This window comes from Phoxinus phoxinus (genome assembly GCF_949152265.1).
Source record: "Phoxinus phoxinus genome assembly, chromosome: 1".
NCBI lineage: Eukaryota > Metazoa > Chordata > Actinopteri > Cypriniformes > Leuciscidae > Phoxinus > Phoxinus phoxinus.
This window is the reverse complement of record NC_136876.1, coordinates 24,395,093-24,421,058: the sequence shown is the minus strand read 5'-3', so window position 1 is coordinate 24,421,058 and position 25,966 is coordinate 24,395,093. Positions and strand designations below refer to the sequence as shown.

Sequence of the window (25,966 nt, the reverse complement as noted above, 5' to 3'; positions counted from 1 at the left end):
GTCAAGTTTTCAAAAAAAAAGTTGCCAAACAGGGTAAACATAGTTTTAGGTTTGATATTTGATGCGTATTCACCTAGACTGCTTTAGTTTACTTTTGTGTATTCTACATACAGTACGCAAATATTTTGATGTAAAACTTACAGTAATTCACCAAATGGATTTTTTCATGTTCCAAAGGTTGTAGTACTTTCCTAGTGACCAGATTGACTTACTACAGGTCAAATTGTGACAACAACTCCCTTACTGTACGTACAATTGACGAATAAGTTTATGAAAAAATGACTGTGATTCGCTGTAAGTATTTTTTCGTGTTTCAAAGGTTGTAGTACTTTCCTAGTGACCAGACTGACTTACTACAGGTCAAATTGTGACAATACCACCCTTACTGTACGTACAATTGACAAATATGTTTATGAAAAAATTACTGTAATTCGTTGTAAGTATTTTTTCGCGTTTCAAAGGTTGTAGTACTTTCCTAGTGACCCGACTGACTTACTACAGGTGACATTTTGACAATACCACCCTTACTGTACGTACAATTGTCAAATATGTTTATGAAAAATTACTGTAATTCACCTAAAGTATTTTTTCGTGTTCCTAAGGGCGTAGTGCTTTCCTAATGACCTGACTGACTTACTACAGGTGAAATTTTGCCAATAACTCCCTTACTGTACATACAGTACACAAACATTCAGGCTAACCATAAGCTACATTAGCATTAAGCTAATTTAGCTTGCCAATCTGGTTAACATGCTTTTGTGTTCTCATTCTTACACTGAAGGCTCTCCTCGGCAGTTTAGTAAGACAGTATCAACTGAGTGGCACAAGCTGCTAAACCACGTACCACGAGCCCCGAACCATTCCGGTCGTGGGTTCGAATCCTGTGTGGCACATGCCCAGACCGCAAGAGGTACTGTGGCCTTAAGTGGTGGAAAAGTAGCTTCTTTTCCAGATATGGTGTCTATATGTGAAGGAACTCAATAAATACCAACATGCAGCAAATGTATATAAAAATGTATAATTTTGAGTAGCTTCTCACTTGAAGTATGGACCTTATGCACAAAAACACAACTTCCCAGTGGCGCAATGAGATGAGAGTCAGGCATCTGACCCATAGTGGGTTCAAGCCCGTGTGGAACGACTTTATAAAATTGTGTGTAATGTTGTGTCATATCGATTCCTTTATTATTTAACATTGTACTAATCTTTCTTCCTCTTGGGTTAGAAATAAGTTTGTCTTGTTCATTATGTGTTCATTCTCATCTGAACTTCTGTTCATTTTGAGTTAATTTTCACCTGTACTTCTGAACCAGCTGTTTTTTCATGTATGTTCAATTTCTGCTGTTTTTACTCTTCCTGCTCTTGCTGCTGCTTCAGGGGCTTGGCCCCGTATCGCTGCTTGCAGCTATATTTCCACTTGTTCCTTAACCTGTAACCAATAATACTAACACACACAGACACAGTTTCTTCAAGATTGGATTTGGCCAGGCTTTAACAATAAACAGGAGAGTATTCTCAAAACATCAAGATAACATGTTCTTTCTCTCACACTTTAAATCAACTGTAAAGTAAAGACTTTAACTAAGAAATGGTCTCTCAACTATAGACTTCAATGACCCCTGCTGAGACCATTGCTATCAGGGTACCCTAGAAAAGCAGATGGATGTAGTAACACCTGTTAAAGAAGTCCATATTTCATCTCTGGAAGCCGGGCTAAAGCTGAAATTACAGCAATTTTTTCATAATACTATGTATGTACTGTACTTACAGTAAGGTCGATATTGGCAATATTTAAACTGTAGTAAGTCAGTCTAATCACTAGGAAAGTACTACAGCCTTTGGAATATAAAAAAAAACATTATAGGTGAATTACAGTTTATTACATAAACATATGTAATAAACATGTAATAATGTGTATTACATAAACATATTTGATGATTGTACAGTAAGGGAGGTATTGTCAAAATGTCACCTGTAGTAAGTCAGTCGGGTCACTAGGAAAGTACTACAACCTTTGAAACACTAAAAAATACTTACAGTGAATTACAGTAATTTTTTCATAAACTTATTTGTCAATTGTACATACAGTAAGGGTGGTATTGTCAAAATGTCACCTGTAGTAAGTCAGTCGGGTCACTAGGAAAGTACTACAACCTTTGGAACATGAAAAAATACTTACGGTGAATTACAGTAATTCTTTCATAAACATATTTGATAATTGTACGTACAGTAAGCGAGGTATTGTCACAATTTGACCTGTAGTAAGTCAGTCCTTTCACTAGAAAAGTACTACAACCTTTGGAATATTAAAATAAAATCACTATAGGTGAATTACAGTTTATTTCACAAACATATGCAATAAAAATATGTAATAATATATGTAATAATATGTTTATTACATAAACATATTTGATAATTGTACAGTAAGGGAGGTATTTTAAAAATTTCACCTGTAGTAAGTCAGTCTGGTCCGTAGGAAAGCACTACAGCCTTTTGAACACGAAAATAAACTTACTGTGAATTACTGTAATTTTTTTAAAAACATATTTGTCAACTGTACGTACAGTAAGGGAGTTTTTGTAAAAAATCTCACCTGTAGTAAGTCAGACTGGTCACTGGGAACATGCTACAACCTTCGGATAGTAAAAAATCCCTTTGGTGAATTAATGTAATTTTATTCTAAAAAGTACTTATGTAAATTATGTACAGTGAGGCAGGTTTCCTAAATACAATCATTATAATGCACTTTTTATTGTTGCTAAAGTACAATCAATAGCATTAGAACACATAATGTGAGAGATATTTGCTGGTACATCTGTAGTTTGCAAAAATGTAGTTGTCTGTTTGCACACAATGAAAAAAAAAGACAACTTTTTAGACGGTCCCTATCTTGTTCACCGCACTACATTGGACATTCAGTGAACATTCGCAAGTTTGTATGCCATTAAACCAATACTTGCCCATTTTGATCGATTGTGGAAAATGTTGTAGTTCACCATCCTTGTCCTAAAGATCATGTAGCTGCTTTTATTTTGCAAAAATATGCTTTATTGCATATGTTATTGAGACACTTTTTAAGCAAAAAAGTGTGAATGTGCGAATATAAAACCAACTTTACCTAAGTCTCCTGATGTCTGATTTGGAGCTGAACCAAACCAGACAGTTATGAAGTGCACAGACAACGACAGCTAAATAAAAATGGGTAAGCAGCTCCTGTGGCAGATTTACATTTATGTATTGGCTTACTCTAAATTTACTTAGCCTAGTGGTCAGCCAAATCATTGAATTATTCATTCAATCAATTCACTAAAAACAAATACAGGGTCATTCACAACAGAAACAAGCCTCCCTGATACAGTATCCTTTATAAAAATGTCATTCAATCAGAGAGCGTATTTGTTGTGTAGATCCAAACAATGCTTCTTCACAACCTGCACTCGATATATTGGCATAAGCTGTCATCATTTATTAGATAGGCTAAATATTGAATTTGATCTTGTTAACTAAGAAGAATGTGACCGGTTCCTGAAAACAATATAATATTTTGATGATATTGATTTAATCTAGCCTATTTTCCATGTTTTCCATTTTATTTATTTATTTTATAGTTTGATTCATTTATTTATAGTGTTTTTAATGTAATATGAGACCCACACCATAAAACCAGTCATATCAATTTTTTTGAAATTGAGATGTATACATCATCTGAAAGCTGAATAAATAAGCTTTCCGTTGATGTATGGTTTGTAGGATATGACAATATTTGGTCGAGATACAACTATTTGAACATCTGGAATCTGAGGGTGTAAAAAAAAAAAAAACATTGAGAAAATCACCTTTAAATTTGGCTGGGCGATCCCTTAGAGATAGGGTGAGGAGCTCAGAGTAGAGCCGCTGCTCCTCCACATCGAGAGGGGTCAGCTGAGGTGGCTCGGGCATCTACTCCGGAAGCAGGGAAGGTGTTCCGGGCCAGGAGGAGACCCCGGGGAAGACCTAGGAGACGCTGGGTATGTCTCCCGGCTGGCCTGGGAACGCCTCGGTGTCCCCCCGGAAGAGCTGGAGGAAGTGTCTCTCTAGGGAGAGGGATGTCTGGGCATCTCTGCTTAGACTGCTGCCCCCGCGACCCGGCCCCGGATAAGCGGAAGAAGATGGATGGATGGATGGACCTTTAAATTTGTCCATTTATGCCCACAATTGTGCTGCATCCACTCACAAAAATAAATGTTTTATATATTTACGGTTGGAAATATAAAAAATATCTTCATGGAACATGATTTTTGGCATAAAAAAAAATCAATAATTTTGACCAATGTAGCCTATTGTTGGCTATTGCCACAAATAAATCCATGCGACTTAAGACTGGTTTTGTAGTCCAGGGTCACATATATTTAACTCATGTAATTTATAATTTGTTTATTTTGCTACGGTGTTTTTTCCTCGTTTGTGTTTTCGCTTGTTTGTTTTGTATCGATGCTCTTTAATATTCTCCTGAAAGTGTTTGTACAATAATTTGTTTTTCATTTTTTTTTGTTTTGGCTTTGACTTATTATATATGCAACAATATACATGTGAGATTCATGTCTCAAGTATTAGGCTACTTTTGTTCTGTTGAATCCTGTTTTTTTTTTTTTGTCTAGTTGAAACTTTACATGTATTTTGCTTAATGCATGACCAAGCTTGACACAGAGGAATAAATGTGATGTAGCAGGGCATAATTTTAACCTATTCACCTTATTTACTTTTTAGTTATTAGATAATTTATTCTTATCGGTTATTGAAAATCTGAAATATGGTTATAGCCATTTTTCGGCATGTATTGCTGTCCTCCCGACAGAAGAGGGCGCACTGCAGCTCAACGGAACTGGTGTCAAATTCGTCAAAGTCTGTACATAAACAGGAAGAGAGTACGGTGAGTTCAGCCTTTCTTTAAACGTTCACTTTAGTTATTTTCATTGATGCATTTGATTATCTATTGAAGATATAATTTAGTATTGAACGTGCGGTGATCTGATGCACTCTGACGATGTAAAGGTGCAGCTGCAGGTGCAACGTTAGCCATATGCAGGTCACCGGGATTTTGCCAAGAGTAAAAGACGTGTTCCTGGATAAACATATTTTGTTGATCCTGGAGCAACAGGCCTGTCTTAATTTTCCCCCATAACCTAACCCAGTCCATAAGTTATATCTAAAATCAGAGGAAAATTATAGCTAATAACACTGATGTGAATCGTAAAAGCGCCTACCTGGCCTTGTAAGCCTAAACTTGATATAAACTGTAACTTGTGTCTCAAATCTGATTGGTTGTTTGGAATGTTGTTCCAGGATCAACAAAGATGTTGATTCAGGAACGTGTTGTACTTGGTAAAAGCACATTCACCATACAAACCACGGTAGCATTACCGTTATAGCACATCTGTTCAGTATTCTCCCTGTTATCTTGTGTTCTTCCTTTTACTCTACTTTATTTCTATAGTTGAATGAAGACAGAGCAGTTGTAATTGATCATGGGCAAGAGCTGCAAGGTGGTGGTGTGTGGCCAGGGATCAGTGGGAAAAACTGCAGTTCTGGAGCAGTTACTGTACGCCAATCATGTTGCAGGTGAGTGTTTTGACGGCTAACTTACCTACCTACCTGACTGTAGTTTCTCAAAATCATGACAGATTACATAGTAAGTTACCCGCTTGACAGGTTCAGAGACCATGGAGACACTGGAGGACATTTACATCGGGTCTGTGGAAACGGACCGCGGCTCCCGAGAGCAGGTGCGGTTCTACGACACGCGCGGGCTGCGTGACGGCCAGGAGTTCCCGCGGCACTACTTCACTTTCGCGGATGGATTCGTGCTCGTTTACAGCATCGACAGCAAAGAGTCGTTTAAACGTGTAGAGGCACTGAAGAAAGAGATAGACCGCTGCCGTGATAAAAAAGAGGTTTGTGTGCTTGCCTTGTTTCATACGGTATCCTTCAAACGGTTGGGGTCGGTATGGATTTTCTTTTTAAATGCAGTCTTGGTGAGCAGAAGAGACTTTTTTTCAAAAACATAAAAAAAATGATTACCGACCCCAAACTTTTGAACCTTAGTGTATATTTAGCAAAATTCTCTTCTCTAGAGTTTAATTATTATTTTTTTAAGACGAAATAGATGCTGACATAGTCAAAACGTGCTATTAGAGAACCGCTAATTAAACTGTTTGGCCCTTCAAAACCATTTCATCCATAACAAACATTTCACAATATTACCGTTTACTGTGTTTTTGATCAATACATGTAGCAGTTATCTTTTATAAATTGTATTTCATGGGTGACAAAAGCTTCCATATTAAAGGGCTCAAAAAATGAGAACTAACATTTCATAATTTTTTAAGCTAAAAAGCTTTTACTAACATTACAAATGGGCGTAATGAAAAACAACCCGTTGTCTTCCCGTCTCCTAGGTGACTATTGTTGTTGTGGGTAATAAGTTGGACCTGCAGGATCAGAGGAGAGTGGACAGCGAGGCGGCTCAACAGTGGGCACGGCAGGAGAAGGTCAGGCTGTGGGAGATCTCTGTGACCGACAGACGAACGCTCATTGACCCCTTTGTCCATCTGGCCAGCAAAATGACTCAACCTCAGAGCAAATCCACCTTCCCACTCAGCCGCAACAAGAACAAGGGCAGTGGATCCCTGGACAGCTAGAGAGCAGAAAGATGGCAATAGAGCTGGCAGAATGTTATAAGGGAGATGTGAGGCAAATCTCTAAAGAACTACATCAACAGAAACTCAATTTTATATCTTTGGAACATTTTAACTTGGAGTGCCATTATAAGCTGTACGTGTTCAGCACACTGTATGAAGTTACTGCTTTAATGAAGTTTAAAAAATATATATATGGAGTTCATATGTTGCTGTGCGATATTTATGTCGTGCTTATCTTAAAACGAAAACAAAATACTTTTACACTGAAAAATATATACCTCTACATTGCAAAAAGTTGTTACATCCTATGTGAAAGCAGCTAGGATAATTGGTCTTGTTCAATTAGATTTTAATGATGTTTGAGCTATGATGACTGCTATTTTTGTGACATCAACTTGACAGAAGAATGTCTTAATTTAGGTAATGCAGACTGGATGGATATTTTACGTATTTTGTGAGAACACATTCCTATTTCTTAAAATGTTTACTGATGTATTCCATAGGAATGTCTCTCGAAGTAAGTCTCCACAAGTGAAATTGTGTCCATGTGATTGTTTGATTGTGTATGAGTGAGAGAGTTAAAGTATCACCACTGTGCCACTGAATTTTGTGAGGAAACAGTCATATTGAAAAATGTTCGCTTTCAGTTGAAACTATTCTGGGTGTTTTTACATGGAAAAAAACTTAGCTGGGATTGCTTTCAAAAATGTTTGTTTAAAAGCATCATAAAGCATTTTTTGTCTTTTGTCCTAACAAATACTGTATGTGCAGCTTTTCAAACATTTCAATAAAGATGTTTGCCTGGAATTGTTTACTGCTCATTAGTTCAATGTACACAATGGTCAAAAATGTAGATAAAGTCCTGTAAAGCACAGATCCGTACCTAGTTCAAAGTCTGTCTCTTGACAGCACAGCAGCCATTACGACTAAATAAGCCCGACATAACGGCAGTCTCTCTCATTCTTTAGGGGGAGTAAACGGGAGAATTGGTTTTATTTGCCCTTTATCTGTCTTTTTATGGAGTAGATATTTCATTTCGTTCATGGCTAGATCTGCAGTGACCTTATAATAGAGGGCTCTTCTCCACTTCTGCCAGGGAGAGAGAGAGTGTGTGTGTGTGTGATGAACAATGTCTGAAGTTAATGCTTGCTTTAAGCTACCCTTCATTTAATGAAGCTTGTATCAGTGTGCATCAATAGCGTTTACAGTTCACAGATCAAAGATTTCACATTATGCAAATTAATCAATTTCGAACTTCACACAACACATAGCGTTTCAAAAATGTCACTATCTCAAAAGGTCTGGGAACTTCAAAAGTCGCATGCTTTACAACCAATTAGCTATAGAATGTGGAATAAGATTTGTGGCAAATGTTTTGAATGTAACTTTTCAAAAAACTAATACATATATAAATTGAAAATGGATAAAACTATTAGAAACTGGACAAAATGTTATTTTTAAAAACACTGCATTTTTTGGTGTTTTCTTTTCATCCTTTCACTAATCTGAACTAACTTACAAATGTCAGAGTTTTCGTTCGCCTCTCTGGCACGAATCCTTATGGAATTAGATTTGTGCCAAAAAGCTAATCTAATTCCATAAATGTACTGACATCCCTTAAACCGAGCAAAAAGTAGGCTACTTGTGAGATGTGAAGGGGGAGGGGTGTCAGTAGAGTAGCTACAATATATATATATATATTTAAATCTTTTTATTTTATTTTTTATTATGTGAAAAATATTTAATTGTAAGTGAAAATTTGATTTGTATATTATTGGTTATAACAACACATTGTAAAAAATAATAATATCTGAATCTCAGAGTCCATGCCAATTTGTAACCAGTAACAATCTAAATATACTAGTTAATAGAGAAATAATGACTATTATTAGCTTCAAAGTAGCAAATGTAAAATGTTTTATGAATGTAGAGGTTTAAATGACTTACCATAGTTTGTACAACTTTTGAAAATACATAGAATTATTAGGCTGCACCTGTCAGTAATGCTTAAATATTCTTGCTGTTCTCATCATAATCACAAGGTGGCGCATGATTGTTAAAGTTGAGGTGAATGATTGGAATGAGAAAGTGTCCTTTAGTGTAGTGTTTCTTAGTGTGTAACAGATGATAGACGTTTGCCTAGTGGGCCTTGGTTTATACAAAACTGAGAAGTTTCGACATGAATGTCATTATAAAGCAAGACTTCATGATATGCTGTCATCCTCTCATCAATAACCAGGAGTCCCATAAGCCCTTAAAAGAACAGCCAGAGCACCGGGGTGGAAGATCTAATCGATTTATTTCTCTCTCCCATTCTCTGCTTTATTTCGTTTTTTTAATGCATTCACACACACCCTATACAGAGAAATAGCAAACGAGTCAGAAAACCAAGACGCAAAATCCTATGAAAATACGTTTCCCTTTGTGTCATCTGACAGGTCAGATCAATGTAAGATCAGTCACAGACAGAAATGTATTGAGCACAAAGAACAAATACCATATATAATGTCTGTCAATATTTAAAATATGCAATACTGGCCATGTCCCTATTTAGTATTACTGAAATCTCTTCTTTGTTCATGCCTAAGAAACATCTAGTTGGATTGGACACAATTCACATGTTTTTCAGTTCACACGCACACATGCACATTTTCACACGAGGCTCCATGGTTTTTAAACACATTGATGGGAGAAAGTTTTTGTGTGCTTTTTGATCATGTGACAGTTTTGCTGTCGTGTGTGCAGTGATTATAAAAACAAACAAAACAAAAACATACAACCTTCAATTTGGCATTTAGTCATTAATGAGAATATATATTTTGGCACAAGGCAGGCAAACTAGTGCAGGAAGTAAAAGGGAGTTTGATTTGAATAGTAAAATGAGCCCTGAACCAACACGGAAGAAATGGAAAATGCCATCCACTGTCTCGTCACTGCTGGCAACGGATGTTTCCATGACTGTCATGTGACAAACAGATTCCATCGGTGTATAATAAACAGGGAAGTGTCAAATTAAGCTTTCCAATGTCCTTCAGATTGGCAATAGAAACACTGTCCACCCTATATCATTAAGAGCGCTCACAACATTAAGAGACAGAGGGAAAAAACATCCTCTAAAGATAGAGAGAGAGAAAGAAATGGAATCATCTTCTGTTTTCATAAAAAGATTCCAGTTTCCGTCATTATTGCTTAAAGATTGAATTTCACTGAACTGAAAAAGCAACAAATAAAAAACAAAACAAACAACCATAAATATATTTTGGAACTGTTCCATTTGGACAACATATGAAATCATCCACCTATCAGAGACCATCACAGTCATAAGTATCATAACCAGCCATATCTGCTGTATGGACCTCATAAGGACAACACAACAAGGAATGGTGCAGTTACGTTTGTTACGTCTTCTTGTGCATAAAGGTATCAACTGAAGAACCAATGTTATTTATCATTCACTACATGTCTTTCAATGGACTTTATGGAGATCAGTTTGACGTTCAGGAGTTATCAAAACACACGCACACAAATAGGAGAGATTGATCCAAGCAAAGTCCTTGTTCTAAAGTGTCCTCAGAAAAAAATCTGAATTTGTCCATGTTGTGCCTCTTGTAGTGTCAATATGGCTGTTGTTAGTTAGCTCTGTTCAAGGCCCCAGGCTTCATTCCCAAAATGGCGAAACGTCCTCTGAAAAGCAAGAGCCCTGAGTGGGCTTGAGACTCAACCGTGACCCCAGGCTCTGAGGCCTTGTCTGGGTGTTCGAGTCTCAGCCCGTTTTTAAGCAATATTTCTTATATCCCGTCGCCTTCTTTCTCTTGCGTGTGATTCAAAGCACTTTGATTTACAATTTGACAAAAAAACTACTTAACCTTATCTACTTTGCAATAGGATTATCTCCTTATTTCAGTATGCATGTCTCTGCAGAAATGGCGACAAAAAGTAATAACTTCATCAAGTAAAGATCGTTCTTATTATCACATTAATTACAATACCCAGATAAAGAATCTACTTTAAACATCTCATAAAATTCTACATATTTACTCTAATTGTATATATTATAAATGTTAATGATTCACTTTTAAAAGCTGTATTCATAAAATATTTACAAAAGCTCTTTATCCTAGGGCATGTTCAAAAAAAAAAAAAAAAATTTAGACAGATGAAAAATGGCTCTGATGAAACAACATTGACTTAACAGCAACATCTAATTCTACAGGTCTGGAGTCAGCTGACAGTCTTAATCCATCCAAAACCATCAGATGATGACACTAATCTGGGGCCAAGCGATGTGACTGTGCATTCTGACAGGAACACTTGTATACTTGTAGTGGGCGAGTTTAATATATTTGAAATTTAATACGTAGCTATGCAAGCGGAATCTTAAAATACTCCTGCACCCTCCTTTTAACAGTACTGATAGTGTGTATTCACTAAGCACCATTATGGTCATTATGTTTTGGCAATGGCTCCTCTGTGCAACTAAACCATTGACGCTTCCAGAATCGAAAATGTTGTTCCGAATAAAATCAAAGGAGTAATGAATTCATGACACACACACACACACGCAAATCACATTGTGAGGGTTTAGATCTTAATCAAGATGGGACGCGGACAGATTTTTGACAGGCGTACTGACCTTTGTAAAGTCCACAATAAGGAAATACTGAGAACAAAATATGCAGACATAAAAGGCCACGTCAAACTGTGACTGAACTGTAATCATCTCATCTAAGATCGTGAGTGTGAGTGTGTGTGTGTGCAATCTCAAATCACCTAATCTATGCATCAACACTGAGGAAATTTCGACACTGATTGGGAGCGAGTGCGTGTTGCCTTGCTACCAAATTGTCACCTTTGTCTATTAGACTGGCACTCTGTGATTACCCATGACAGAAAGCCTTAGCATCTGTTAACTGACAGACCAATGAGGTTTATATTTGTAACAAAAGTCGGTCAGATGAGGTTACTCGAAATGCATGTGAATACAGACCGACAGCAACATATCCACGTGGAAAGACATGAAAATAGACTAATGACAATTGAAAATATAAAAAAAAACTTAAAACAAAAAGCATCAAGTAAAGGGATGTTTGCATTTCCTCACTAAACAAACAGCTAGCGCAGTTATAGGTCTCTAAAATTGGCTTTCCTCTAATAAATTATTGAATAAAAACCTGATTAATATCTGTATAATGATAAATATCTCATAAAGCAAAGCTAAATATCCTTCTTATAGCTCTTTCACTCCCTTATCAGTTACGTCCTGTCAATCAAGCGTTCATCTGCATAGTGCATGGTGTTAGCAATGAGACCCCTCCCATATACCATATATGGTCTTGCTATCTCTATCTCTCTCTCTCTCTCTCTCTCTCTCTCTCTCTCTCTCTCTCTCTCTCTCTCTCTCTCTCTCTCACACACACACTCTCTCTCCCTTTGCTGCATAGTTCAAGAGTGACACTCAGAGTCACTGTCTTTGAGGAGGATTGGGAACACTATGGTGTTTATATATGTGTGTATACAGCGTGGAGAGAGCGGGAGGACAGACGAAGTTTGCACAGAGACCGTCAATACTGAGATCGGATCGTAAGACTAAATCATGTGAATATGCACCCTTGTTGAAAGAGCATGTCTATTTCGTTTATGGGTGATCAATAAGGGGAAAATATGATGGGAGTGTGTGTGGCTCTCAGAGGTCCGGGCGCTGGCCTAAAGAGGGCGGGGCCGAGGATCGGCGTCTGAATGAAAGTAGTGCCCGGTGGGTGTCGCAGTGCAAGCGGATTGGCCGCGACTGTGCAGAGGGTGGGCGGAGTCATGTGGGTGGGCAGGAAGCTGGCGGTCAAATTTTTAGCCAATTGCTTCTGTAGAACCAGTTTAGTCTGAGAAAGAGAGAGAGGGGGGGGGGGGGGGGATGAATCATAATGAAAACAATTTAATATATCACAAAGCTTTTTTCAAAGGTGCAGCGCATAATTTCTGTGCCACTAGCTCAGTGATTCTCAACCTTTTTGACACGAAGGCCTTCCCAAAACTATTGTTATTAACAGAAACTGGGAGTATTTATATCATACCTAATAAACCACGATTCATTTGTTAATCCTGAAGTTTTAAAAATGGTTTCTTCTATTATTGAGGTAGAAAAAGATAATGTAAGGGATAATCCAAGGCTAGCTGTCCACTAAATGCTTTTAATGCACGACATGGAGGCAAAGAACCACCCGATGCGAAACACAATCTCTGATCTCTGTGTGCGAGTGATGTTTGTGTGTGTGCTTCAATGTAAATATAGGTAATATAGAACGGTAATTAAACTGACTGAAACTACCTGTGAATTAAACAGTTTTAATGCACAACATCCAGCCAATCAGGATCAAGTATTCAGTTCAGACAGACCATGATATCAATCATTTTATATGTTTTTAGCCTTTTTAATTTGGATTAATAAATTAAACAAATAAATTATTAATGATTATTTTTTATTTAATGAATATTTTTTGTCATCCTGTGACCCCCTTGTAGGGTTCCTGAGTTGAGAACCACTGCACTAGCCGCACCATACAGAATGACTGTTTTCAAACTAGTTTCAACATTATGTCCTGACTCAAACAAAGTCAAGCAATCAGTTGATCTAATGTGTTTATGTGGCGCATAATTATACACTACATTTTAAGAGAGTCTAACTATGGACTGTTAGTTGGCTTTAAGTTCTGTCACTCACCTGTGAGGATAGAGAGGAAAAATTGCATTGGCTGATAACTTTCTTCATCGCAGACATTGCACCACTCGCATAACCGTTCCATCTGATACCCTGCTGCAAAAGATCAGGAGAGATGAGCTGCTATAACAAAGTGTGTGAGAAGAAGACATACAAATAATTTTAATTATGCAAAATTACTCCTTGTATCAGGATGAGCCTGTTTGCTGGCATCCTCCCCTCAGTGACTTCCTCCCCTTCCCATTTCCATTCTGTCATGCTGAGAACGCATGCTTATTATCTTATCCAGTCAATCATCGTCAGTTCTATTGTTTGAAATTAATTTGTACTACATCAGTATATAAGACCATAATGTTATTTGACTTTTTTTTTTAACTGCTCTCTGCTGATTAGCTGAATACGATTATTACATTTACATTAAATGCATTTATCAGATGCTTTTATCCAAAGTGACTTACACTGCATTATCTTACAAGAAATATACAAGATATTCAAGTCATACATTCCCTTGGAATCAAACCCATGACTTTGCCGCAGCTTGCATCGTGCTCTACTGTTTGAGCCACAGCATAGCAATAGCTGTCATTTCACTATCGGCTAACTATAGACCCGATAAAGTCCGGCTATGGGTAACACTTGTAGCCAAAATAACCTTGAATTTGGTAGTTTTTGCCAAAATAACTTGCAAGATGTATGATATTTCAACATGTAAGCAAAGTCAACAGTGATTACAAGGTGTTTGGTTTCATTTCTTTGACATGTTCTATGCGTTGATGACTAGTCTATTTTTTGGGCGTTTTAGACGTCTATTAAATTTTCACTGACAGCCCGCATTTTGCTTTGTTTTAGCCTAGACGTCAGGGCTGTGATTGGACGGCTATTAGACGTCTTTTAAACGCAAAATTGCTTGCTGGGTATATGTAAACCACAGAAGTGTCTTGAGTGTAACCGTGTATTTTTGTGTGTATTTATGTGTGCTCACCGATGCTGCTGAGGTAGGCTGGCTCTTGGTGTGAGGGTTGAACTTGGGCTTCGGAGGTTTCCCAGCCAGTCTATCCTTGTGCCGTCGGCTGTTCATGTGCTAAACAAATACAGAAATAAAAGTGTATTTTTAGTGGTGCATTTTCAAGCCTGACAGATTGTCAAAGGTGTTTTTACTAATAAACAAAATAAGTGCAGCTTTTCCTATTTCCCTAAAAAAATCTTAATTTTTCACCTTAATTTCACCTCTTTCCCTCCCCTCTTTCTTTTTCAACAGGCTTCATTTTGTTTACTTTACACTTCAGAGACGGCTTAAGGCAAGCATGAAATACCATTAAATGTCATGTTCCTCAGGCCTGAGAGGACAACAGGCCATTAACAACACACACTACATGTTAGGTTTTCGTATCTTTGTGGGGACTCTCCACAGTCGTCTACACTAACCCTAACCCTACCCCTAAACCTACCCATCACAGAAAACTTTCTGCATTTTTGATTATCTTAGTATGATTTATAAGCCTTTTTTTCTCATGGCAAAAAAATAAGGCCGCACGCACGCACGCACGCACGCACGCACGCACCTCATTCATGACACACAAGCAGAAAAAGTGTAAAGTGCTTCGTAAAAGCTTTTTATGTCAGAATGGTTCATGAGGTAGAGCTGGTAAAGTGCTGGTCTAGCTGGTGGACCAGCATAGTCTTGCTGTTCTCAAGCAAAACAGTGTAAGTATTCAAGTATACTGACGCATCTCACCAACCAGCATCTCATGATGGACCCAGGATGCAAAATCTTATGTTGGTGACCAGCAATGCTGGATTTTTCAGCAGGTTGTATAAAAACTACGGCAGAAGATTTTCTGATTAGCTCCACAATGGCATTATGACAAATTTGGTGAGTCATATTACCAGGAAAACTTCACAGACCCCAATGAGGATTAATCTTACATCTGGATTAATTCTAGTATTCTGTTGCACCGAGCTTCAAACCTTGTTTTAAAAAAAGCAGGTTTAAATTCAAGCCATCATTTTGATCCTGGATTTAATTTATATTTAAAATAGATTAACTTGAATCCTGTTGCTCAGATTTAAATCTAAATCAGGGATCAGGAGGTTTAAATAAAATAAAGTGCACCTGGCTACAATTAAAATACTTGGCTGATTGAACAAAGACAGAAAGAGTGGATGTGTCGTCGGGTCTCAGAGAGGTGTTTATTACAAACAAAAGGCAGTGTGAGGGTCGTTCGAGTCCGTCTTGGTGCACCTCGGTGTCGGGCAAAGAAAAGAAGAGGAGTATATTTAGCATATTTCGCTGCCGCACCTCTCGTTTCTCAGGCCCGCTTCACTCAAGCGGACAGGGCGCCGCTGTCAAGAGCCAATCATGGCAGGTTGTTTTCCTATCTCGGTTGTTTTGTCATACGTTGTGCTGCCATATTACTCCATTAATTGCAACTATAAATATATTTCCAGGCTTATGAAATGCAATATTTGCATTGGCTGCTGCGAGATCAATAAAGGTCTCTCTACGTAGCAGTTTATAAAGACAGCTGACATAAATTTTTTTATATATTTTTTATATTTTAAATAAAAGGAAGTTTATTTCCTTTATCGGCAAGAGCTATTATTACAGAGAAGGAAATAGAACATTGTTGCTATTTAATTAGGTACAATGGCGAATCTATCATGGCGGAGAAAAATTATCGTAAATGGAGGTTTTAATTGCAGGTTAGAATTCTAATTTGTTAATCTGTGTTTAAAATTAAGTGGTGCAACACAACTCAATTTAAAATAAAGCCTAGATTACCAAATCCTAGATTAGCTTTAAACTGGATTAATTTAACTTAATCCTTATTGGTGCAACCCACCCAAGGTGTCAATAATTTAACCTCCACCAGCACACAGACACCCAACCAATCCAATATGCACTGGAAACTTTATAATGAGGGTCTCAGACTGATTAGCATATTCCTGGTATACTGAAAATTCAACCCAGAAACGAGACCATGAGATGTGTGTCACCTGCAGAGCAAGATACACTTTTAAATGTATTAGTTTATGTTTGAAACTCTAGTACATGCTTTCCCCAACACAATTATACCAGGTAACAGACTTGGCTGAGGAGAAATGTGTTTCTTCCGAGAAACAGTGAACCTGCCAATAACGCCAGGATAAACTATGTGTCTGTTAATGGTGTAGATGATCGCCAGCAGCTGTTCTGTCAACTTCTAGAAGAAAGTCATTTCTGACTGGATCAAATAACAACCCTGCAATGTAGCTACCAGATAGTTACATTGTCCTTATAATAGAGAACACACAAAATGTGAACATGCATCTGTGTACATTTGTTTTGTTACCTGGCTGAGTTGAGTCTCAGAGTTAACATGGATCTCGCAAACTTCACAGTAGAAGCTCTTGCTGGCCACGCCCACACTTCCCTTGCTGGCCAATCGCTTGCTTTTACATGAGGTGCGGGATGACATTGCCTTCCCTCGTCTTCGGGGCAACACACTCTGTCCATCCATCATTAGTTTATGCTTGGTGCCTGTGACATGAAGAAAAGGTGAAGGAATTCACATGATGAAGTTTACTTATTTATGCACAAATACACTCAATTAATGGGGTGAATTCATGGAATTATATTGAAAATGAAAATGTGTAAAACAATTTAGGTAAATGTTTGCAACAAAGGTGTTGAATAAGTATGGACCAATGGTCTATAATTAATGATTATAATAATAATAATGTTTAATTTATATATCGCCTTCCGGAGCTCAAGGACGCTTCACAAAGAGCAAAAACACAATTAGTAATTTCACATGAACAATAATAATAACATTTGCCCAGTCCAGAACAAGAGCGAATGTAGTTGCCTATAGCAGTAATATCAAATTGTGCAAACATTTAAATCCATGACAAAGAACCGTAACATTGTGTAGACAAAGTAGAAGGTTAGACAGTATAAAGATACGAACACAATCCTGAAGCACAAACACAACATGACTGCTAATGTTGGAAGAACACATCATGACTGATTATATTCGGCGAACAAATAGTTATTGAGTTGTGATTTGAATTCATGGATTGAGGTACTTGTCCTAAATGTCAGGGGGAGTGAGTTCCATAGCTTAGGTGCCAGAACAGAAAAAGACCTGCCACCCATTGATGATGATAGGCGAAATCTGGGGACACAGAGAAGTTCACACCCAGGCGATCGGAGTGATCGAGAGGGAATATAGGGAGAAAGTAAGTCAGAAGGATAAGAGGGAGCAAGACCATTGAGTGCCTTAAAGGAATATAGTATATAATATTGTATATAATACGGGAGGACACAGGTAGCCAGTGGAGGTTAAATAAGATGGAAGTAATATGAGCAGATTGTTTAGAGTAAGTTCATATTCTCACAGCAGAACTTTGAATATATTGCAATTGGGTGAGTGCAAAAAAAAGAGTGTTACAGTAGTCAATGTGAGACGTAATAAATGCATGTTCTAATGATTCAGCATCTTTTGAGCTGGCGTTGGGATGAAGTTGGGCGATACGGTGAAGTTGGAAGAAAGCTGCTTTGGAGAGTTTGCTAATATAGGCATCTGGGCTCATACCCAAATTTCTGACTGTGGCAGATGGAAAAAAATGATGTAGCATCAAGGTCAAAGCTAGGAACATTGGTTTTATTTTTTGTTTAGTAATTAAGATCTCAGTTTTGCTCAAGTTCAAACTGAGAAAGTTGGAGTTTAGCCAGCCCTTCAATTTATTAAAATGTCAATTATGTCAATAATTACAATATCGTTTAATGGAAATGGATTTTCTCAGATGATATATAAATTATTATTTATTACAGAAGTGATGAAATATTAATGCAGTACGGTGAAAAATGCGTGTTGAATTATTCATAGTTGTATATATTTGGTAATTCATTTATGGGGTTGATTTAGGGGTTTACAGACATAAAAATAGTAAAGTAAAGTAAAGTAAAGTAAAGTAAATACACAAACATTAAAAAGTTTGGGGTCAGTAAGACTTTTCAATGTTTTTCAAAGTCTCTTATGCTCACCAAGGTTGCATTTATTTTAATACATTTTAAAATGTAATTTATTCCTGTTATGCAAAGCTGAGTTACTCCAGTGTCACATGATCCTTCAGAAATCATTCTAATATGATGATTTGACATTATAACATTATATGTCTTTACTGTCACCTTTGAACAATTTTAATACATCCTTTCTGAAAATCTTACTGACCCCAGTAGTGGAAACAGTAGTGTAAATAAATAAATAAATAAATAAAGGTATGCACCACTATTGTGAGCTTCCATCTGATTGGTAGAGTTGACTGTGACTTTGCAGATGGGGCAATGCAGATGTTGTTTGGCCGTTTTTTTGGGGTCTTTCTCTGCCGGTGTGTCCCCTGTAGGGCTGTCCTGCTGAGCGCCTGTGTCACTGGTGGCACCGGCAGGATCCAGCAGACCATCTGGGTGCTGGGAGTGAGGGGAGGAGACAGACAGGTCCGCAGACGACACCTCTGATATAGGAGTCAGGACCACTGAACTAGATTGAGCATCATCCACCCTGGCGACAGGGTCTGAGTCACAGATTGCAGCTAAAGAGAGAGAGAAAGAACATCAGACTGCTGTTCCCCTTCACATATAATTGTAACTGCAGGAGCGTTTCTGGATAAATGAGTTTGATTCTTTTTAAGTTTTTGGTTTTAAAGAGACAATTGACCCACATAACTGCATAAAAATGATGTCATCCTTTACCCACGTTGTTCCAATCCTGTACGACTTAATTTCATTTGTGGAACAGAACACATATTTTCTATATAATGAAAGCAACTGAGAACTAGGGCTGTCAAGCTACAAAATGACAAAAAAGCACCATAAAATTATCCGGAAATATTTTTAAAAGTAGTCCAAATATGCATATTATATTATATTATATATTATATTAGTCATACTACAGCTCAAGTAGGGCTGGGCGATAAAACGATAACGATAATTATCGCGATATAATTTTTCTCGATAAAACGATATCAAGAGTTCGATAAATGTTCGATAATGTTTTTGCGCCAAAAGCGGAACGAATCTCATTTGAACCGCGCGCGCCACACGGACCGTTTATCCGCTCGGCTCAAAGTCCAAACGGCAGCGCGACCTCAGCTCACTCGAGCAGACACGTTTACTCTGATCGGTCTCGGACAAGAGATCCAGTGAGAGCGCTTGAATTCAGCGAGGAACACAAATGTCTCAGTGATTTAAACCAGTTTAAAGGCAGATGAGACCGCGCTGACGAACAGGAGAAGCACTGTGCGCAACGATACAGTCAGAAGCTTCTCCGTCTACACATTCCCATCATTTACCACGGACTTACTGTAACGTTAGCCTAGTAAGTTAATATTAACTCCTGCACCATGAAATGTGGGATATATATATATTGAATTGTATAATATTATTAATGTAGACAATGTATTAAAGGACTAATGGAATATAATTACAGTTTTTAATAATGTATTTAGGCTACTGGGTTTCATAAATACCATAGAAACCATAAAGTTACATTGTATCTGTGGTTATCATGATCTAAATGCATGATGCTGGATGACCAATGGTTAATTTTAATAAAACTAAAGAATATTACATTTTACCAAATAAAAATAATGTTACTTTTTTTTAACAGATGTTACTGTTTTTGTTAATGAACATAAATTGTATAAAGTAAATCTGCATCCTAACTCAAGCTAATACTACTGAAATAAAGATATTTATTTTGTTAAGGAAAAATGTCAAATGTTTGAATGTTCTACCTCGGATTTGTGAAATGTTCCCCTGTTTGTTAAGTGTTTGTCATGATATGTTCTGACAATAAAGAGTAGTTTAAAAACATAACGCTCTGGTTTCTACAGCTTTCACTTAGGAGTACAAATCTGTCTTTAAACTTGAAATAAATAAAGATTTGACATTTATCGATAATTATCGATATCGACTGATATAAAAAAAAATATCGTGATATTTTTTTTTGGCCATATCGCCCAGCCCTAAGCTCAAGGTTGAATCAATCTGATGTAAAAATGAATCATTCAGACCGATTTTGTGAACGAGAGCAAGCATTTCATTAAGAAGAGGAACTCAAAAAATAACTTCTTCACAAATGGGACATGGTTACATCAATACATCAAATTGAATTATTCTTCAATACATCAACATGTCATGGACTATTATTTTCAGTTGGTAATTACCGGTAATACTTTTTTAATGGTTTTAGATGAATTGGAAAATAGTACATCATATGGACCAGTTTTGTGGTACTTTTTTTTCATTTTCATTTCACCTTCGTTATATTGAAAACAATGAGATTAATAATTTTTTTGGGTGAACTCTCCCTTTAAGAGTTTTAAAAAGCCTGTACAACCAATGCACTTCTATAATGAGATGAATGTGAATACTGAAACGGTAACTCTCTGCAGGTATTTTAGACCATGATTTAAAATGTGTAACAAACAGATAGACACAAAGAAAGCTTCACAACAGACCATTTGGGAGACATCTGTAAACTAGATGTTGTGTGTATGTGTGTTATTTTACATATTAGCTGAAAATCTATATAACAATAAGTAAGTGCAGGCAGTAAGCCAGCGGCAGAGCACCGCTATTCAGCATAAAAATATCCTTTCCGCCCAAACATCTGAATGTCTGCGAGCTGTAATTTAGCTGTGGGCTAGTATCCAAATTGGCAAAAATGTGCAGTACACAGGAACACAAACATAAATACAGACACTTTCAGACAGACTGTTTTCGGCCATGCAACATTACTGAGGTTGAGCTTTTATAGACCGGTGCTCATGTGTTGAACTTCAGAGTACTTTATTTTCGGTAAGTCTGCCTTTGAAAATCCAGTGTCATGTCCTTTTATTTGATCTGTTCGGTTGAAAAATAAGATAAGGGCCATAGCAGCATGTGCAGTGAGAAATCAAATGAGGTGCTCTCACAGTTTCAAAAAGCACACAGAAACATTTTTTTAACCTCTCTATTGACTTTCTAATAATACAGGGCTACCCCCGACTAAAGATTTTTCTAGTCAACTAGTAGTCATTCATGTGAGCCATTATTCGACTAATCACATGTTTATGATATTCATTTAATTACTTAAATGTATAGCTGGGGGTGACATCGGTTTTAGGGTTGAGAAAGAATATTATATGTAAAATTGCTAACATTGTTCTACAATGCAGAGAAATACCACACCATAAAATGAAGCCTTTAAAATATAAATTACGCACTCAAGCGTGTGTTGACTCATCATCTCTGCAGTATAGTGGGCGTGCCTATGCAGAGAAAAGCACATTTCATTCATATTACAGTGAATATTTGTTTTTGATTTGAATTGGTTAATTTATTTCTAACATATTTCTCATGTCTAGCTGTCTGTGAGGCAAGTATACGCTGAGTTTCTGTTGCCGTGTTACGATCTGTCCGTCAATCTTTTCAATTACTAATGTTTGATCGACTATTAAGGGGTAGTCCTACAATACTATACAATAATAATACCACAGGCTTGGAACTGGAACCAGATTTTGTGATCATCTTAACAAACATAATACAATTGTTTACTAGAAATAACTATAAAAAAAAAGAAAAAAAGGAAGGAATTATGGCTCAAATTTGACCCATATTTGAAGAACCTATTGCCATTTAACTTTGGCCTTCCAGGATGTTATGGAGCTTTAAATATTGTGGTAACACTTTACAATAAGGTTACATTAGTTAGTTAACAACTTTAGTTAACATGAACAATGAACAATGAACAATACCTCTACAGCATTTATTAGTCTTAGTTAATGTTATTTTCAGCATTTAATAATACATTATTAAAATAAAAAGCTGTATTTGTTAACATTAAATATTGCACTGTGAACTAACATGAACAAATAACGAACAACTCTATTTTTATTAACTAACATTAATAAAGATGAATAAATACAGTAACAAATGTATTGTTCATTGTCATTTCATGTTAGTTAATAAATTAATGATGTTAATGTTATGTAATGTTAATGAATGAGACCTTATTTTAAAAGTGTTACCATTATTGTTTTTGTAAATCTAAGAATCACATTCACAATTCACATTTGCATAAATGTTGCTTGTAACAACTGTCCTCTTTACAAATTATCGTACTCTACAAATATTCAATTAAAAAAAATTGTTGATTTGGATAAAAGCTTCTGTCGAATGCAGAAATGTAAATTGCCAATTATGCAGAGGCCTGCATGGACAGGATACGACACGCTTTCATCCTCAAAGAAAAAGGTAAAAGAAAATACGACCCAGACTACATTAAACACAGGCTGAAGGGAGGAACAACATGTTTTGTGCTGATCACAATGTGTTTTCTGAAGTGAATTATTGGCTATTGTTAGCATGATACATACCATAGAAAATCAAGAGACATTTAAAAACCAAACACTAAAACAAACAAAAAAACAAGCCTGTTGAGTTTTTATTTAGGTTTCATTCAATAAACAATTGTTTTTATGGAAACCTGAAAATCTGGGTCCTGAAGCTAAACCACAGAACAAAATGGTGATAAATAACACATTAGCAATGTCTTTAGCATATGCACTATAGCCATTCCAGATGCCAGTAACGTCTGTGTGACAGCTTTGTCATAAAACCAACACCTCACCTAGCAGGACTGCCTCCTACATGACATGTACAGTAATAGGTGTTTGTGAATTTATGACCCACCAGAGAGTGCAGCACTGACCTTTACAATCACGGTAGGAGTCCTAATGCCTTAGTTTTGCTGAGTAATTTAACAGGATTTAAACACATGAAAACAGGCATGTGTGAGAAGTGAGACTTTTTTTCATCACACTGTTGCATTTTTGATATGTGCACAGATCTGGGCAATCAGATAGACTGACCCTTCTGTGTCTCGTTGAGATTTAGATTATACCAATTCCCCTAAAAGGGGTCTCCTGAGGGGGTGCAGAGGAAGAATGTGAGGAAAACAGAGCATTGAATGGAAGGTTGTGTGTGAGCACGTGTGTGTGGGAGTTTTGCCTTCACACCTGAAAAATGTGCGAAAGTTAATGAAATGGAGAGAATTGCCTTGGGTAACACTCTGTGCCCATCTCTCTTTGGAGCGTGTGTGTGTGTGTGTGTATGTGTGTGTGTGTGTGTGTTTATGTGTGTGTGTGTGTGTGTGTGTCTTACAGTGGGACTTGTACAAATGATCTTCAAAGACTAATGTGATCTGAGTCACTCTTTTTAAATCTTTTCCGTTTTGGACATCTCAATCTTCGCAAAGAGATGTGCAACATGAAACAGACGGGGACAGATGTGGAAGAATGGAGTGACGGATAGCGAAGAGAACAGGATAGAGCATGATGACTGTCTATATTTAACTCTCTCTTTGTAAAAAAAAATCAGCAAATGTAAAATACTGCGCTTGTTCATACTATATCAGCAAGCTAATGATGAAAACGATCTGAGAAATCTGACAGAGAGAGCACTCAACTCTGTTGAGAGAGTTTCAACAGCGGCTATAAAATGGAGCCCTTCTTCTAGAAATTTCCAGAACCCCCCTCCCATTTCCAGCATCTCATGGCTGTTAATAACAGCTGACATGCTTGTAGAGTTGTGATTGGCCCCTGCAGCTGCGAGCTTAATGATGGAACACTGCTAATTTCATCAGGCAATCAGCTCAATTTGTGTGTGTCTGTGTGTGCGCGCGTTAGCATAAGAGCATTTCAGAACCCACTGAATGATTAGCTCTCGTATATGTGAATGTGAGTGAGACGACACTGGGTTTAAGAGTGTGCTATCTGTGAAATGAGAGCGTTAACCCATCAGTGAGCAAAATTAAACATTGCAACTGACTGATGCACATATGCTGATGTAGGGATGTTTTTCATAATAAAAAATACCAAACATTATACATGGAGCTATGGAACAGTCAGAATATTTAAATTCAACATATAAAAATAAGGTTTTTGCATTTTTTTTTCTGCAGATGTTTCTGTTTTTGTTGATAAATTGACATCTGCATCCTAACTCAAACCACTGCTCCTGTGAACTCAAGCTACTGTCAAATGTACATTTCTAAGAGACAAAACATGTAATATTATTAATATTGCAGCCTGCACTGCAAACTGTGCTGAAGATACGTGCATGCCATCAAAGTCAGGAAACACAAACTATCACGGAACATGCAGAAACTAAGAAATACATTTCTCTATTAAGACATTTATTTTGTAATGGGAAAATGACTGGGAAAGTGTATGTTGTGTTCTGACAATAAAGAGTAGTTTAAAACCACAATTAATTTTTTGGTCTCTACAACTTTTACTTAGGAGCAAAAATATATCTTTAAACATGAAATAAATTTTTTTTTGACATTTATCGTGATAATTATCGATCGACCAATATTAATTATTTTCTTTTGGGCCACGTTTTTTAAGTGAAAGTCCTTCTACTTTCTGAAGGTCATAGATAATCCACCAGGGGGCAGAAGACATGTAGTATTTTATACAAAAGGACCATATATTGATGTAGAAGCCTTAACAAAAAGCCACATAACAAATATAATACAATGATATTATAGGGTTAACTAGCATGCTAACAGTGTCCCTCCACATGCATTTTTAAGACACAGTGTCAAGTTAACAGTAGTCCAACTTATAAAAACGCATCTTGAGACCCATGCATTTAGTTTTGGAACGCTATAAATGTGCCTTTAATAATTACACCCTTAAAAAGGCTCGGTTTGAGGACAGGTGAACCTGAATATTTGGGCAAACCAGCCCAGCGAGGACATTTTAGAAATATGTATTTCATGCTCATTTGCTAGTATGAGGAGTGTGTTGGCATGTGCATGAGAGCTAATCCAAACACAAAGGCTCTGAGACAAAAATGCAATGGCTAATCTTCTCATTTTCCATCTCTGCAGCTCTTTTAAACTCTCTCTCGCTCTCTCTGTTCTCTCTCATCTAATCTCCATTTTTCTTCCTCTCTGATTGTACGCGCCCTCTCACCGTTGTCGCCATGAATGGGGCCGAATATTAAAATGTGATTTGATGAGCTTGGTGTTCTTGCTCTCTATCTTTTTGCCCTCCACTTTCATGTGCTTTCTCTCACTCTTTTTCGCTTGCTTTTTTGACTCACAGTCTTGTTAAAGAAGGATGTGGAGTTTCTAACTCTCTCCTCTCTATTTTTTTTTCTTTATCGTATCCCTTGGGCCCATATTCGGTTTGCTTTTCAAATCATATTCTATAGAGTTTGGGCAGAGGAGAAGAAGAAAGAGTTTAAAAGGGATGAAAAGGTAGAGATTATTGGAGAGGGATAGCTCAAAGCTCTCTGTCGGCTTGTTGTTCTGCTTTCTGTCACAGTACTTCCTCATGACAAGAGGTAAGGCAAGTCCTTCAGTAAGAAATGAAATCCCCATCAATCCACAGGATAGATCATGAAGAGCAGGACTGGAGGATATTCACAGCAGTGAAGGAACTACAGGCAAGCTCAATGCATGGTTTTTCTAAAACGCATATTAAAATAAAATGACAAAAGTCAAAATTTCTCCAGACACTTAGTCTCACAATAACACTTATA

At 37.0% G+C, this 25,966-nt stretch overlaps 2 protein-coding genes across 14 annotated transcripts in view; one reads left to right on the top strand and one right to left on the bottom strand.

Annotated features, from left to right (window-relative positions):
• Nucleotides 1–3,137: 3,137 nt before the first annotated feature.
• nkiras2 (NFKB inhibitor interacting Ras-like 2) lies at nucleotides 3,138–7,542 on the top strand. Of its 6 annotated transcripts, none has more exons than XM_079611208.1 (5): nucleotides 3,138–3,202; nucleotides 4,835–4,909; nucleotides 5,474–5,598; nucleotides 5,689–5,930; nucleotides 6,435–7,542. In XM_079611208.1, exons 3-5 carry the CDS (start codon nucleotides 5,505–5,507, stop codon nucleotides 6,675–6,677), a joined length of 579 nt encoding a protein of 192 aa, XP_079467334.1. In that variant the 5' UTR covers nucleotides 3,138–3,202; nucleotides 4,835–4,909; nucleotides 5,474–5,504; the 3' UTR covers nucleotides 6,678–7,542. The 6 variants fall into 6 exon arrangements, with proteins under 6 accessions (XP_079467334.1, XP_079467339.1, XP_079467336.1 ...); XM_079611213.1 differs by lacking the exon at nucleotides 3,138–3,202 and adding an exon at nucleotides 5,323–5,390 and having other exon boundaries at nucleotides 4,839–4,909; XM_079611210.1 differs by lacking the exon at nucleotides 3,138–3,202 and adding an exon at nucleotides 5,323–5,361 and having other exon boundaries at nucleotides 4,840–4,909.
• A 1,416-nt stretch (nucleotides 7,543–8,958) lies between these two features.
• The window catches only part of znf385c (zinc finger protein 385C), a 114,155-nt gene continuing 97,147 nt past the window's right edge, over nucleotides 8,959–25,966 (bottom strand). For 3 of the 8 annotated variants that reach the window (XM_079623605.1, XM_079623603.1, XM_079623607.1), the window contains 5 exons: nucleotides 18,658–18,960; nucleotides 16,719–16,906; nucleotides 14,369–14,467; nucleotides 13,390–13,482; nucleotides 8,959–12,550 (listed from right to left, as the gene is read on the bottom strand). In XM_079623605.1, coding sequence (XP_079479731.1) covers nucleotides 12,323–12,550; nucleotides 13,390–13,482; nucleotides 14,369–14,467; nucleotides 16,719–16,906; nucleotides 18,658–18,960 — 911 coding nt within the window. In that variant the 3' untranslated portion in view covers nucleotides 8,959–12,322. Of the gene's footprint in view, nucleotides 12,551–13,389; nucleotides 13,510–14,368; nucleotides 14,468–16,718; nucleotides 16,907–18,657; nucleotides 18,961–25,966 lie in introns of all 8 variants that reach the window. The other 5 variants (XM_079623601.1, XM_079623606.1, XM_079623600.1 and 2 more) reach the window with 5 other exon arrangements.

Bases quoted from the DNA above. Each gene is read 5' to 3' on its own strand.
- nkiras2 (XM_079611208.1), top strand. From the start codon at position 5,505: ATGGGCAAGAGCTGCAAGGTGGTGGTGTGTGGCCAGGGATCAGTGGGA. The intron at 5,599-5,688 runs GTGAGTGTTTTG...CCCGCTTGACAG, and splicing joins GTACGCCAATCATGTTGCAG to GTTCAGAGACCATGGAGACA. The intron at 5,931-6,434 runs GTTTGTGTGCTT...CCCGTCTCCTAG, and splicing joins GCTGCCGTGATAAAAAAGAG to GTGACTATTGTTGTTGTGGG.